Source organism: Python bivittatus, unplaced genomic scaffold, assembly GCF_059951505.1.
Source record: "Python bivittatus isolate LINGU-HERP-01145 unplaced genomic scaffold, Pbiv_v1 ctg000070_np1212, whole genome shotgun sequence".
In the NCBI taxonomy this organism is placed as follows: Eukaryota; Metazoa; Chordata; class Lepidosauria; order Squamata; family Pythonidae; genus Python; species Python bivittatus.
The window spans coordinates 32,480,106-32,497,273 of NW_028277034.1; the positions used below are offsets into that span (position 1 = coordinate 32,480,106).

At 35.8% G+C, this 17,168-nt stretch overlaps 1 protein-coding gene across 1 annotated transcript in view; it reads left to right on the plus strand.

Annotated features, from left to right (window-relative positions):
- Window positions 1-16,937, plus strand: part of TNIP3 (TNFAIP3 interacting protein 3) — a 46,712-nt gene extending 29,775 nt beyond the window's left edge. The window contains exons 8-12 of the mRNA XM_088133248.1: window positions 1,649-1,756; window positions 5,834-5,953; window positions 11,160-11,285; window positions 15,002-15,055; window positions 16,309-16,937. Coding sequence (XP_087989374.1) covers window positions 1,649-1,756; window positions 5,834-5,953; window positions 11,160-11,285; window positions 15,002-15,055; window positions 16,309-16,479 — 579 coding nt within the window. The 3' untranslated portion in view covers window positions 16,480-16,937. The remainder of the gene's footprint in view (window positions 1-1,648; window positions 1,757-5,833; window positions 5,954-11,159; window positions 11,286-15,001; window positions 15,056-16,308) is intronic.
- The last annotated feature ends 231 nt before the right edge of the window (window positions 16,938-17,168 follow it).

Here is a 17,168-nt window from a genome sequence, read left to right on the forward strand (position 1 = left end):
ATAGGATTTCAGCAGAGCTGGGAAAATAGCCCCCACCCTACTAATCCTAAGTAATATTTATTGAAGGAATAAGTGTACACCATTCTTTATATACCTTAGGGAAAGTGTATGCACACATGTTTTCACACTCTCTTACATGTTTTTTTCCTCCCCCGCTCTGCCAGACAACTACTTGGCTTCCTCTTTTGAGTGGGCTGGTCTGTCATTTTTTTTTTGTAGTGGTCAGATTTATTGTTGTCTTGTTTTTCTAGTGATTGTGAGAATTAACTCTCAGAACTGTAAGCAAAGTGCCAGTCTCCAAGATCATCTTTCTTTACAAGAAATCCTTTGGGTCCCAAATTGATCCTTTTGGCCTTCTTGGAAAAAGAGGAAGTAGATGGCCCAACCCTACCCAGAAAATGTGAGAAAGCATCCTGGGGTGCTAGGGAGGCTGGGGAGCAGCTTGATCAGATTGCTTCTAGTAAATTTTGATATTCCTATGCTCAAGATAGTATTTTCAAGGGTGGCTTCAGCAACATCTCAAAATTTGCCAAATTCTTAAAAAAAAATTGAGGCAAAAAGTCCTCCAAACTGCTTGCCCATTCTGTGCTAATTCTGGCTGCAGGTGTCATTCATCTGACTGAGTGACCCTTTATAAACAATAATTGCCTCTTAGCCCTTAAAGCTAGCAAGTCAGGGAGAAAGCTAAACACTTTCTTGACAAATGCTGGAAGGTATTATCTGTATGGATGAATATTAGATTGGATGAGATTTGGGTGGTTCCATCCTGACAAAGGAGAGACTGTCTTTAAGTGTAATTTCCAGTCTCCTGATTTCCAGGAAGGGAGATTTCATATACACATGAAAGAGGTTCATCAGGTAAAACAAACTTTACCTTTAAATCATTCACATTTACGCTTTATTATCTGAGTATCAGTCCCTATGAGGCTCATATAGCACTATCTGCACTATGTGCACACAAAAATAAAAATGTCTGAAGATTGGAGGAACCCTAGGATTTTCAGAAACACAAAAAATATTTTAGAAACACCCTTCAAGAAAACCCCTTCCTGTGGAACAATCCAGCAGACTAAGTGTACCCAGGGGACATAGAAGGGTGACTGGTTACTGACAGAAAATGGGTGGGAGTGGGAGGTAAAGACATTGTTATTTTGCACACGCTCCACACGTAACATTTACTTGTAGATCCCAGGTGTTTTTGTTTCTTTACTTTTTAATTTTCCATGCTTTGAGATTGAAGAATGATACAAGTTATATAAAAATGATAGCAAGATTGATTTCCCACAAGATATCATAGCTTTACCTGGGAATTGGGATGGCTCTAGCACAATGTAATAAACTTCACTGTCTTTGGATGGTCACTTATTCCAACAACAAGAACAGGCAGTACTTTTAGATGTGAGGGGATAATCTCTATATTTCTTCAGCTATATTGCACAATTTATGGCACGTATGGGCCACAGAGAGACGAAGAAGAAATCAATAAATTTTATCACACTTTACAGTTTCAAGGATGAGCTATGCATTACTTCTGGTGTTGTTTGTTTCTGAAATGTTTGCAATAAAAACATAAAGTAATATGTTAGGCAAAGGGGACAAATTCAATCATCTGTACTTTACTGAAGTACTTACATATTTTTCATTCCAGAAAGACAAGTACACACTGAGGAAAGAGAATAGGTTTTTGAAACAAGAAACTGCCCTCACAAACACAAAGAAGATGTATTATGAATGTGAAATAAAGCGACTCAACCAGGTAGGGATCACTTTTGTTTTAGCATTTATACATTTATGCTTAAAAACCATATTCATCAGTTTTATCCACTTGGCAATATCTCATTGTAGAATACGTGAATTTATCATGCCTACATATAGGCTCATGCTATTCTCATTCATGGTAAGAAAAAGAATAAAAGAAGGTACAGGAATTAGGAAAAGAAAGGGAAATATAATTAAAGTAGGGCTGACACCTACTGGACCGGGAGTCTTTCAAACAGCTATTCATGTGTTAGTCCCCTTGTGTATAGACTACTACAATGTGCACTATATGGGACTCCTTTTGAAAATCATTTGGGGGCTGAACTGGTGTCAGGCCCACTTGGTAGATCATACCAGGAAATCACCTCCACAGGAAAATAGAATTACTTTTATTGAGATTGGCTATAATAACAGAATCTTGCAAGTCTGATTGTGCTGTACTCTTCCCCCTCCTTATACTCCAATGAACCATGGAGGCATCAGTCCAAGCCACTTCTGAATATTATTTCATTTTTCCACGACTTAAAAATGTTCAGCCCCTTTTGCATAGGTAATTGTTCTTGTACATTTCCATTAAGATCACCTTCCTTACTCTATAAATCCGATGTAGAATGCCTTGGCATGGACAGCTGAGGGCATGCCATGTGTCAGCCATTAATAGAATCTTGAAAGCCAATATAACTTCTCTTTCCCTCCCTCTTGTACCAAAGAGACTCAAGGTGGGACAATCTTGAGTTTTTTCATCATCCCTTCTGTCTTTCCAGGCTAAGCACAATGGTTTCCAGGCTTTTCACAATGGTTGTTCCATACCTTCTTCAAGACTGTCTCTGTTCTCCTCTGCACCATATCATGCCCGTGTAACACCTTTGTTTCATGAATTGCATTGGTTATCAGTAGGCTTCTGGATAAGAATCAAGGTGCTGCTTATTACCTATTAAAGTCCTTAATGGCATAGGGTCTGATTATCTAAGGAGTCTTTCTCATAGTTTCTGTCTGACCTGTATGAACATAAAGTCCAGTAGAAAGGCTTTTTTAAAAAATGTGGATCACCCCAATGCTGCTTTTTTTCACATTAATTATCCTTGTGCAGGCTTTTTAAAACCTAGATTTTCATGTGGATTTTTGAATAAATTGGTATATTCTGTTCATTACTGGTTGGGCATTTTTCATGAATTTCATAAATCTACTAGATATGTCCTTTTATACCCCTAATTTAGACTGGAATATACAATAGGGATTGTAAACATTCCAGTTTTTTTTTTTAATAGCATCAGTTATTTTAATACAATGGTACCTCGGGATATGAACGCCTCTACTAATGAACTTTTCGGTTATGACCAGCTCCGGCCGCAAAAATTTACCTCGATGTGCGAACTCTGCCTCGGGGTACGGTCATTTTTCTGCCCTGACACGTGGTCCGCGGCCATTTTTCCGCCCCTGACACGTGGTCCGTGGCCATTTTCCCACCCCTGACACGTGGTCCGCGGCCATTTTCCCACCCTGCTGCGCGGCGCCCAGCCGTTTTCCCATCCCTCTGCGCTGCGCCGCGCCCGGCTGTTTTCCCGCCACGCCATGCCACGCCCGGCCGTTTTCCCGCCCTGCTGCGCGGCGCCTGGTCGTTTTCCCAGCCCTGACGCGTGGTCCGCAGACGCCAGAATGGATTAACGGTAATTACATTGAACCTTATGGGAAAATTTGCTTCGGGGTGTGACCAAATTCGGAGGGCGGAATGGATTAACCGGATTTACATTGAACCCTATGGGGAAATTTGCATCGGGTTACGACCAACTCGGGATACGCCCAGAGTCATGGAATGGATTAAGTTCATATCCCGAGGTACTACTGTATATGACTCATTTAGTATGAATAGCTAGAAGCCAATAGTTATCTGGATACTACAGATATATAGTATTGCCAGAAAATAAACATATTTCCTTCAGGAAGGAAATCATAAAACAATGAATTATTTCTTTAAAAAGTATATGTTTCCTGCTTAACCTCACACGTTACTTCCATATAATAATATGGAAACATATTTTTTTGAAAAACTGTTCTATTAGCTTAAAGTTAAGAAATAAGGGGAAGAAAATAAAATAAAGAAATAAAGCTACAAGTTTCACATGCAAACCGGGAAACAAAATGAGATTTTAAAAAGCATAAGGCAAATAGAATACAGTAAAAAAGTATAATTAAAATTCTTATTTATAATCTCAGGGCCTTTGAGACATGGCTAAGAGATCATGAAGTTCTAAGAACGGCAAAATGGCCAGCAATAGTTTCCGCGCACCATCCTAAAAGCTGTGGAAAACAAACCCCACCAGTTTGCTTAGTGACTCCGTATTTGCTAGAACAGTGTCGGTCTTTACCTTTTTCGTATTTAAATGTATTTCCTGGGTGTTGCCCATGACTATAAGCCCTCAGGTATTTTTTATTTGAATGCTGAAACTTGATTATAATAAACAGTGTGTTATAAAGTACTATCTAAAAACTAAAACAGTATCTTACGTTAAAATATGGTGCAAGAACAAGACATCTGCCACGCTGGGGTTTGACTGGTTTGCATATTGAGCTAAGATGTAAACCTCAGTTGCTTGGTATGCATATCATATTAAGCCAAAATCAAATAAACCCCATTATAATTTAATGTGTGTGAACCCAGGCAGTTACTGAATTTTCTCACCCAGATAGTCTGTATCCACTTGTGTTTTCTGTTAAGCTGAAATGCCACACAATTGAAAGTGATAAAACAATAGGCTTCCCACCCACCACCACCGCCCATGCGTTAGCACAGGATTATTCACAGTACTCAAATATACTATTGGAAGATTATTGTGGGTAATTTCCAGTTTAGGTCCCCCCCCCTCCTTTCTGTCTTTATGTGCATTTATTAAACATCAGCAACCAGCAAAAACAGTTAACTGGCAAAATGGGACAAAAAGCAGGCAAAAGCAAGAGAGGCAAGAATATGCTCTCTCTCTCTCTCTCTCTGCACACACACACACACACACACACACACACACAGAGGCAGAGAATTTTCCAGAGCCACTGGCAATAATACTATGGGTAATCTGCATAGACAAAAGAATGGGATTTAGTTATTCCTTTAAAATTATTCTGTGGCAGCAGTTTGAAATAAGTATACCAGATGATTCCTTCTCTTTCCAACATCATGAAGGAAGCAATTTAGTGGATGGAGATGGTGTTTCCAACATGTCCTTTGCTAGGAAAGTGAAAAAATTAAATGAATTCTAAGTATTTTGACTAGACAAATCTTTATATACAAGCAGTGGAAATCTGTGTAATAATGGTTTCTGCAAGAATCTGAAATTGATAAAGTAAATAAGGTAACTAGTGTAGTAACAGTACAACCTCCATTCAGAAATATATCCTAGAGAAGCCTGTCTCAGTTACATATTACAGGATAAAGACTTAAGGCTGTCTTTTATACAATTAGGTGATAGCTTCCATTAAATATAATTCTACGTCCAAGAAAATATATAGTTGAACTGTATAGTTGAAGCAGGACATATATACTTATTTAAAATGGGAAGGGGGGAAAATGGAGTCGCAAAACTCAAACCAAAACTATTCTTATTTTGAAAAAAAAAAAGAGTAGATAATATTTGGATAAAATAGCCTCACATAAAGAATGCAAATGCGTTGTCTTTACTGCAGGTAATTCTGGCAGGTGTAGAAGAAAAGCCATACCAGATCTTGCACAAATTAATAACTAGAAGCAAATTTAAGTCAAGTTATGATTTGGAATTAATTAGGAGATATTTTAAATATATATATTATTTGGTTTTGTTACAATATATTTCTTTGAGTTTACTCGTACTAACATTTTGGATTAATAAAACAATAATAGCAGCAATATAGGTATACTTACAGCTAGGAGTATAGATAGGTTCTCTCATGAGCAAATATGAACAGTTTCTAATTTGCCTTTACTGGGATTATATATGTATTTTAATTAATTCAAAATACTGTTTTAAATGGAATCATTTTAATGTTGTTAATTCCAAATATATCTCTTTTTGTTCTTTGTTTGCCTTTTGCTTTTTTGGTGGTTAAGTCCCTTTTGGATGCCTTGAAACATCAAAGCACATGCTCCCAGAGCTCTCACGTGGAGGCATTGGATAGCAATCGCAAGCAAGAGGAGATGGGAACACAGATGGAACTTCTCCAGGAACAGGTAGGAGTAGACAGAACATAAATCTTTGCAGCGTTCATTTAATTCTGAAAAAGTGAGTGTGGAAGCATCATCATCTGTGGGGGCTCAGAAGTTAAGAAGTTAAGTTAACCATTACTGCATGGTTGAAGCCTGTACACCCATTAAAAGGTGGCAGGTCTTTGTGTGACCATCCTTAGCTTTTTGGGGTACTACTGCAAATGCCCCTACTGGAGGCTGCTTGGACAGAATAAAAGAAAATGTGGGGTTCTGTCACTCTGAAATATGATAATGTTTGCTTGGTGGAATGATAGACTAAACAAACTATAGATGAGAAACATGCATATTATAGAATGAATGCTGCAGAAATGAAGATGGAAAAATATATTGTTTAAAGTGTATGTACAGAAAAAGATAATTATAAAGAATGTAATCAAAGAGAGCATGGGATGTTAAGATTAAAAGAAGTGGAGATTGATTTTGATGGAAATAAAAAAAAAACCCTTGTTTTGAAAGTGTGTGAAAAGGGCTAAACAAGGACCGACCACTAAGCCTTTTCAAATAAAAATAATGAAATTATTTGGGATGAAAGTGATTTGAGGGATTGCTGCAAGCAGTATTTCAGAGATTAGTATGGGATGAAGAGTGCAATTGGAACAAATGCTATAAAGTTAATGTCTGAGTAAAATTCATGAAAAGGAAGTCATAAATGGTATGAGAATATTGAAAAATAACAAAGCTGAGGGTGTAAATGCTACAACTAAAGAAATGTTAAAATGTGAATGTGAATCACATAGAACCTAAGGGCTGAAGAGCCAGATAAATTAAAAGTACATAAAGAATTCCACAAATGCCTCAAAGAAACTCCAAAACAGATTAATTTGTGTTGCAGTTCTGAAATTTAGGAAGACATATACTTTCCTCATTGGCTTTCCTTTTCTATAGGAACCCAAGCATTTAAAATAATGTTACTTTCCAGAACCTTGAATTTAAACTCTGTCATTATGGTCTATTAAGAATCAGTTGTTGAAAAATGAATGTATATGTTAGAAATGTACATGCACTAAAATACTTGCTTCTGTCATGATTGAAGAGTGAGCCAGATTTTACTCTCACATAATGCTTGCCACATGCAGAAAGGTGAAACCTTGCATTTGATTGTAGAGTAATGGATAGTACACACAATACAGCAGTTTATTTTTTCTGTGCTCTTTCCTAAATACTTCTGAGAGCATTTAAATCTATATTTTTTAAAGTGTCTCTAATTTTATGCATCAGAGAGAACACAGAGTTCATACTCTACTGGAAAACAAAAGTTCTACTCAATTTTAGATACCCAATGGCTGTTTTAATTTTCCTTGTGGTAGACTATAGAAAGATGACTTACCTTGAGTTATACCATAGGTTCATCTAGCCAGGATTTCCCAGTCTGGACATGCTTCTCATGTGTCAACTTCAACTTCTAGAATTCCATAGCCAGAGGGACCATTGTTGAGAATTCTGGGAGTTGAAGTTCATTTAACTGAAAAGAATTCAAATTAGGTAATGTTGATATAACCCAATATTTTTCATATTGAGTGATAGCAGATTTTCAAGATTTTAGCTAGTGTTTTCTGACAGCTCTGTCTGTAAATGTCTGGGATTAAACTTGCACGCAGGGCTGTACCATTGTATTATTGCAGTGGAAAAATTATTCAAGAGTATATGGAAAAATAATTTTATACTGGTCTTGAATAATGTAGAAGACCAATGTAGAAGACCAATGTCTCAACAACTTTATAGAAGTCCAGGCAGAAGGCCTGGTGTGAGAAAATAATGCTTATGTGACATGTTTACTATAGCGAGGCTTAGAATAAATGTTACATGCTGGTTTGCTACAATCCAAAGTCAATTGATTCAATGGCTAACTCTCCACATGTTGCTAAAAAACAATTGACTTGAGTCCTGGATTTAATATTTTCTGTTACTCTTGAATATATCAGTAAGAAATGTCTGAGAATATACAATGTAACTACATGATTTTTGTGACAATAACAATTGAGTGGCAATAGGTACTTAATCATTAAGTTAATAGAATTTATTTATTTAGAACATTTATAAGGATGCCCAACTCAACATGCCTCAGGGCAACATACAAAATAATTAAGCATAAATACCAACACAACACCTCCAAACCATTAAAACAAACTAAATGGTGATCAGGACTAAAATCTACTATACTGTACCAACTGGAAACTCTACTCATCCTGACCCAAGCACCTGGGGACAGAACCAGATCTTAATTTCAGGGTCTTCTGGTACACAAGGAGGGTTGGAACCAAATAATCCATGATGAGATAGCCTGCATCCTGGTCCATACCCCTCTTATCCATCTCTTAACACTCAAACTGGATGGACAGAATCAGGTTTGCTAAGGTCGTCCCAGATATATTATGGCGACCCATGGTATATGATAGCCAGCATTTTGCAATGGCCCAGGAGTTGGAACTAGGGGCCATTGCTTTTCTGTGATTTTCCTCCTTCCTCTGTGGCTGGTTCCAACAGTGTTGGTGGTGGCGGGAGAGAAAGTTCCACCCCTAGGCCTCTTTTACATGGGGTGCCTCAGGGCCCTGTTCTCTCCTCAGGTCAGATAGGTGGGCATGCTCCAGGTCCCTTCCCTCAAATGTTGCCAACTGACAAAACCTTGGAGATACCCGTCACTGCAGCTACCTCTGCCTTCCCCCTGAGATTCAGAGGCCCCCAACCTATTAGTTTTCCAAAGGGCTGTAATTATCTGTCTTTTCCCCCAGGCCTTGGGCTAGGATGGAAATGAATAAATGGAAATAAGGACACTTTGATGGGATATATGATGTTGTTGTAGGGTTTGTAGGTTACATTTATTTTGATTTTATGGATGTTGATGTGAGTTGCCTAGGATTATCATGCATAAGTTAGGTGACCATATAGATTTTCTAAATAAATAAATAAATAAATAAATAAATTCAGCATCAGCTGCAGCCCCAAGCTATCTTCGATGTCCAGTCTTAAGGCATTGCCAAGGCTTCCTGCTTGAAGTAGGGCAGTGTTGTCCAAACTTGGCCACTTTAAGATGAGTGGACTTCAACTCCCAGAATTCCCCATGCTGGCTGGGAATTCTGGGAATTGAAGTCCACTCATCTTAAAGTGGCCAAGTTTGGACAACACTGAAGTAGGGCTATAACTGAAGGCTTATAGCCTTGCCACACTGTCATTTTGTTCTATTTTTCTTTGTATAATTTTATTAAAAAATTTTAAAAAGGAAAATAAAAATAAAAACTAATATAAAGTAAGAAAAAGAAAAGAAAAAGAAAGAAATCAAAGAGAAAGCTAAAAGTGGAAGAAAGGGGAAAAAAAAGAAAAAGAAAAAGGGAAAAAAGATACAGAGAAGTGGCTTCCAATCTTCTTTACAGCTCTTTACAGCAGTTATAAGTACAATTATAAATTTACCTCTTATTTTGTGGTTACAACATAACTCTCTTGTTTCTATAATCTATCCTATATAATCATCAATACCATAAATCATAAGTTCATTTTTTTCCATTTTACAACTTTCACTTGTTGTAGAAGGAAGCAGGAGTCCAGGAAGACTCCAGTCAGCTCCTTCAAGTGTTGCATGAGTCTGCTGAGAGCAACCAGCAGGTTCAATGTTACTGTTTAGCTCTTTCTTTCATAGGGTGAAAAGGAGACCAAAGCAGTATAGTACTTTAGTAAACATATTAAAAGTTAGTGTCTACCTGGATCGGTGATCAAGACTTGTAATGTGCGGCAATAGTCAACTTTATACTACAATTTTGCCAATATTTACCAAAATTGCACAGTGATTTTTTGAAAAATGCAATGCTGTTGTGTTTTTATACATGTCTCTTTGTGTGTATGCATTATCTGTGAAGAGAAATTTAAAAGGCAGGGGCTGTGTATGAATATTTCAGGGCTGGTATAGCAGTAGGACAAGTGAGGCAGATGTCTCAGGTGAGGGAAGGTGAGGAGAAGTGGAAGGAAGGAAGGAAGGAAGGAAGGAAGGAAGGAAGGAAGGAAGGAAGGAAGGAAGGAAGGAAGGAAGGAAGGAAGGAAGGAAGGAAGGAGGAGAACAGAAGGAAATTAAAGATATCTAACAATATATTTAGCATTTCCTAAGCTACTTGGAGTCCTCAAATGCAGTAGAGAACAGTCTCCAATTAGCAGTGTTGCTGTGATCAGCTTCGATGTGTAGGACAGGAGGGAGATATCATTCTGCCATTTGCCTCTGGTCTACCCCTGTATTTGTTCAGAAAGATGAACTGTATAGTTATTTAAAAATGTGTTATTTTAAGTCCAAAGTCTTGCTGACTCTTGACACATGAAACAGTGGGTGTAGTCTCAGAAGACAAACATTAAAGAAAGAGTTGTTGTCGATTTAAATGGGAACTAAATTGTTCCAGATGGGCTGAACAGTACGTTTTTGAAATGTTACACTAATTGCTTATCAAAGGATCATATAGTTTTGAATTGGTAAGCATTTTATAATAATATCTATTTGGATGTATCAAATTCTTTGCTTCTGAAAATAAGGCTTCTCTCCCTGAATAGCTGAGGATTTTTATCCTCGCATTTTGTTAGATAAATATCCTATCCAATGCAAATATATGTCTAGTCTCAACTCATTGTAAGGTCCCCTTTCTCTTTTAGCAGCATGCTAAATATACTGTGGTTCAGTGGTTCTTGTCTTTATACCATTTTGCCTACTATTAAGCTTTACAGTAAGACTTTTGAGCAAATATGCATAAGACTGCACTAATAAATGCTGATATTTAAGTGATTTTACCTATTTTAATAAGAAAATATCATTAAGAACCCAGAAACCTTTGAAATGTTATGTATTTATTATTTATGATATCTCTAAGTGATAGAAAAGGTTCCATCGCATGAAATCCTTGCACTTAGAATATTTTTAAAAATACAGTTTTTGGAAATTGCAATATGTTACACCAAAGCAGAGAAGTTTGTGAGATCAAGTAATTGTGAAAAAGGTTATACACATTTTGCATCTTGTAATGAGAAATTTTTTCATATGAACTCATGTTTTATATGAAAGGTATTTTTCATGTAAATGTTTTGTTGCAGTGACATTTATACCGTATATACTGAAGTAAACAAATTTGCATTTTCTGTGCCTCTTTTTAATTATTATTTAATGTGCCTGTAGAGATTTTATACTAAATCATGTCAATTGTAGGTTCGGATATATGAAGAAGACTTCAAAAAGGAAAGATCTGATAGAGAGAGACTCAGTGAAGACAAGGAAGTTCTACAAAAACTTAATGAGCAATCACAGTCCCAGTTGAACAAATTGAAATCTCAGGTACATATCAAAACAGAAATATCACTGCCGAAACGCATATATTTTATTTTTAGTTTCTCACTTTCAGTGTAACCCAAGAAGTTATATTGACCAATAACTGACATAATATTTTATATGAGGTCCTTATCCTGGATGAAATCATTCCAGACACAACTGCAGGGGGATCAGATAACAAAAATGGCATTGTGCTAATATGATGCAAGTTCTGTGCCTTTTTTACATGCATTGTGACATTGCATGCATTTACTAATGATGGCACAACACTGCTTTTGTCACTTTGATAAAAATGATAGATCTTGCTGGTGCCTAGGAATAATTCTTAAGTTGTGTTATTGGTCAAATGTGAAATAAATACTTTTTCAAATGAAGTTAGTGGGATCACTTGTGACTAATACACTGTCTCTTTAATTATTCTGTAAATAACATAAAATGGTCTGTTTTTCTACCTCTTCTTTTTGGATTTCAGAATATTAAAAACAAACAAAAAACAAAGTAATAATGGCTCTGAGTAATCACGCTTATAAGACTGCATTGCTTGTTGAGTATATTTACACTTTAAGCCTGTGCTGAAATCTCTTGAACTTAATGCAGCATGCTAAAAAATAATTGTGCACAGAATCTCAGCCATAAGAAACTTGGTGAGAAAAATCTGTATTTGGAGCCTAAATTTCAGTATGAGATCAGCTGTGATCCTCTCAGTAGAATTGTAACTCTTTTATTAAATCTTTCAGCCAGTTTTCCCTAATATGTTCCCTTCCAGATATGTTGGATTCTCCCAGGACCATCATTATAATAGTTCTGGCTGGGGGATTGTGGGGGAGAGGAAGTTCAATGTATCTGGAGCTGGAGACTTCTGCCAAATCATAGTAGAAAAGTAGCATTGTGCCAACAAAAAGTTATAATGTAGCTATCTCTAGGTTCTTGGAATACCAGCTCTTACCCTGGTCAAGATCTCACTTCTGATCAGTCAGTTTATAATTCTTCTAAGGAAAAGAAGTCTGCAGTGCACAATTCCTTTTGGTTATTTCCTTTAGAACTTGTTTCCACTCTGACAGCTTAACAGAAAGAAAAAAAAGGCATACTACTGTACCTACTAAACAGTTCATAAATCTGAATGATTTATGAACTCTATATTGGATAAGAAAAGTGAGTCTAATCAGTGAGTAACCCAGGATAATCTGTAGCTAAGACATCCATGTCAGGAATTTGTGCAACAGTTTCTTGAAAATCATTGACAAATTGAGGTTCCATGGCCTTTCTGAATAGGACATGCTCTTACGTAGCATTTATAGATGTTCACCTTGTATTCAACCTAAACCAGCTTGTTTAGTTTATTCATTGAAATGACTGTCCATGACAGGGCTTATTCAGAAGAAGCAATATATGCTTTATTAACATTACACGAACAGTTATATTCATCCGTGTCATGTTTTACTTTGCAGTACAGTATAAGGAAGGAATATTGGGTATGTTCACCTTCTTGAGTTATTTATAAAAATAATAAAGGCGGGATAAAAAAACTAAGTCTAAATCTAAATAATCACATTACTGAGTTGTTAAACGGCACAGCGAAAGAACCACTAGAGGGCACAAGATGCCCTGTTTTCAGCAATTCTGAAATTCATTGCTTTTAAATCACTTCCTGATCTTGGCAGATACACCTTTTCATGGGGGCTTGTTATTACATAACTAATACTTACTGCCTTGCCAGATGCAGGTCCATGTTATTCTGAAACTCATCAAGGTACTGACCAATGTGTATTTAGACGAGGCGGCAAGGCTTCTCTTAAAACTGTCATCTTTTTAATATGCATAAAAGTTCATGAAATGCCGTCAGTGTGGAAACTTCAGCATTGGTGCAATATTTAATATTATTTTTTATATAATAATGTTTATTAAAGCATACAGATATAAAGCTAATACAAACTAAGGAAAATATAAAAGAAAAAAGAAAAATGCAGAAAGAAAGAAAAAAATAAAGAAATGTAAATAGTTAAATAAAATAAAAAGGAAAAAGAAAAGAGATATATAAGAAATGACCTCCCCTTTATCAAGGCAAGTACAAACAATTTCAGAACTTATCATCTTGTCTAATATTATAACAAAATATCTCTTCTTCCCATATCTCATCTCTTATCTATAAACAAATTTTAAAGCCTGGTCATTCAGTCCTGATCAGCAAAGGTCCATTCAGAGTTACTAGAAATAACAACATCTATATTTTAACCTTAAATCAAATAAGCCTTTGTATCCCTTTACTTTACTTTTAACACCATACCTTATCACTTTCTCTGAAAATACAACAAAAAATCTCTTCTTCCCATATCTTATCTCTTATCTAAAAACAAATCTTTAAACCCTTGTCATTCAGTCCTGGTCAAGAAAAACCCATTAAAAGCTACTAGAAAGAACAACATATATAGTTTAACCTTGATCAAATAAGCCAACTTTATATTCCTTCTTTTTGCTTTTAAAATCTTGTTATTTAATCCATTTAATAGTGTCCCCAAAGTGTATTTCTTTTCATTTTTTCTTTGTCTTTTCTCAGGAACGTCTTCATAAGTTTAACACATCTCTTTTGTAAGTTCAAGATAAGAAGGTTGACCAAGTTACTCTTCTGGTTTATTATTTGTGTGTCCCTTTTAGTTATTAAAACAACAGCCAGTTTCATTAGTAAATCCAGTGTAACATTTTTTTCCATATCATTCTTGTACCTTGCCATTTTTAAATCTACATCCAAGACAGCCTCAGTCTCAGTTGTATCCTTTTCTATCTCCTGTTTAAAATCTATTTTTATGGTAGCAGAAAATCTTAAGAGAAATTTCTGAGCGCATTATTCCCAGATATCCTTGAATTCTTCCAAAGTTAGGATATTTTTCTCCATTCTGTATTAGTGGGTCTGTTCTTCTTTAATTAAAACCTTTAGTGCTTTCTGGTTGCTTCTAGTGTCCAGCTTTCAAAGTCTCCTCTTATCATGTTTTTCTCTAATCTACAACATTTTCCCATGAGAAGATTTCTTAGATTTAAAATCTTCATATATTTTTAAATAGAATTTTAAACAACCCACAGGAAGGATTCTAATAATTAATTTTAAAATCTTACTTCTAATCTATCTAGCCCTTTAGTCTGTTTATAACTTTCCAAAATCAACATTCTAATAACCCTTTTGCTGTTTAATTCAATATATATATATATTTAAGTCCTTAAACTTACATGAAACCTCTTTCACTGAGGATTGAAGGACAGTCACCCAGTGTAATGAAACTTGTCATTCTGAAGGTTCTTAATATCCAAAAACCAGTTAACCAGCAAATACAAGAAGTCATTAACAAAGGAAGTGGGGTGAACCCAGTGTCCGTTTGGAGGCTCTGAACTGTGGCTTGGGCAAAGCTGACTTTCCCTCAGCTCCCAGAGCTCTAAATACTGCTGGAGATCATTATTTAATGGTGGTCTCATGTGGACCGTCTGTATGGAGCACTTGTGGACAATCCCAGGTCCTCCTCTTTATCCAGAGAGGAATTCTGAGGAGCTGATCCATTCACTGGCTCCTTGTTCTACCACAGTCATCAGTTTTCCTGAAAGCAGAGCCGTCTTCAGCCCACCATTGCTTCCCAATATTTAATATTTCTTCATATGGCTGCAACTTGTTTCTTTATAGCGATATATAATACAGTATATATTTTTGTTTCATGGGCTGAATTTCTCCTCTTCCACAGATTAAACACTACCAGACAGAAAATGAACTTCTTCAGAAGCGAGTAAAACAACAGGTTTGTGTTTTCTGATTTAGATTTATTTAGCAACTCCTAGAGCCCCTAGGAGCCAGGCAGAATATAAATTTAATTATTATTATGGGTAATCTATAGTTAGATTCACAGTCTAAGACTGGTGGAAATAATTCAAGTCCTAACCAAGGACCTAAAAATTATTAAGGTAGCATCTGAGAATATAAGCAGTTCCAAGCAGGGTATTTTTTTTTGCAAAATTAGGATGTTCAGGTCCAATAAATTCAAAATTTCCAAATATTGAGGGAGTCCTTTAGGTATTGCTCCAAGTGCTCCAATCACAGCTGGTATAACAATGGATTTCTTTTTCCATAAGCATTCAACTTCTATCTGATTACTATTATTATTATACCAAAATTGACTAAGATTCAACTCTATACTCTACTGAAACCTAATGAACTAAAGTTGCCTTTTTGTGATGGAATGGACTTATGAAGGCCATGGTCAGGGACATAAGCATGTTCTTAGCCCCCAACAGGAATGTGGGAAGTTCAAGAAGATGAGGCTGGCATCTCCCTAAGGAATTCACAGTGTTGTGGCTGGCTGGCTTGGGAACTTGGGTTTAGTCTGGTGAGATTTCTGTCTTGAAGTTGAAGCTAATAAACGCAACAGAACTGTATTTGCATTGTCTCTTGGAGTTCTTTGGGCTGAACCCGACACTTTTTTTGTAATTCATTATCATTCATTTATATAATTCAATATTTCTGCGCTGCAGTATAATAAAAATATTTGGGTGGCATACATACGTATGTTTAAAAAAACAGTATAAAAAACAAAAATACAATCCCAATAAAATATGCATAATTATAATACAATAAATTTAGAAAATTAAAGTCATAACCAAATTTAAACTTTTAAAGTTAAATCAGCACTTGGACTTGGGCCAGAGATCCTAGAAAGTACTTTGCAACCTTATTTTAGGCTAATAAAATTTTGGATAGTATTTACAAAAGCAACACCAATGATTGAAGTATAGATAATATACTATACAAGTATACTCTGATCATTGGTGTTGGGGAAGACTAATGTCAGCTATAAGCACGTTAAAAGACCCCCTGCCCAACTTAGGACAGCGCGCATCTAAAAAAGCTTGCTTTTTATTAATGTGTATTTTAAAGTGTTTTTTAAAGACAGTTCGTACTGAACCAAGCAACAAGCTGGAAACAGAAATGCAAGTGTGTCACTTTTTTCTTGGAAAAGTTTATGTCAATTTTGTTTTTATGTCAATTTTTGTATAGGCCGAAGATTTCCAAGCACTTACAGAAAAATATTTCTGCCTGCAGCAGTTGTTTGTTCCTCCTTGTCTTAATTGTGGGAACTGTGGCATACTTCAGCCATACTCTGAACCTCGAATGACATTGGGCTCATGTGGTGCTAACAGAAAACAGCAGCAGCCCCCAGTAAGCTGAGACTCCTGTCAGCATTCACTGAGAAAGCAGAACTACTCAGAAACCAACATTTTACGACCAGATTCTGCAAGTGTACCATGAGAAAGAACGAAGTAATGTAAAAAATATGCAACCATACCAGCCGTTTAATTTTATTTCCAAATGCCACATTTCTTTTTTAGCTATCATTTCATTATACCCTCTTCCTTCACCTACCTCATCAGTTCTGCTTTCTCCTGAGAATTTAATAAGTGTATTATTTTGTAACAAGTAATGGACTCATTTCTATCATCTGCATTTCCAGCACATCAGTTTGAACACCTTCTAGTAGGCAAAAGAAAAAAACATTTTATTCTTATTTTTTTCTCATCTACAGTTATACCTCTGTATGATTTAAAAAAGTAAATTCAGGTTATTAAAAAGATGTGTGTTTATTTTTCTTTAATTACAGGTATGTGTTATCTCCCTCTTCAGTTAGAAATACATAATTTCCACTCTGATGGAAATTATTTTACCTATATTTTAATTGTATAAACAATTGTACATTTATATACAGCAGTATAAATAAATTGTACATGTAAATAAAAAATATTTTCAATTTGAAGTTATAAGCAGAATTTGATTTATTTTAGTACAATTTAGTTAATTTTGTAAAAGTCTTTATAAAACAGATTTTCCGGGTGTGTACATGCAAAGCCTTTTTTTAGCCT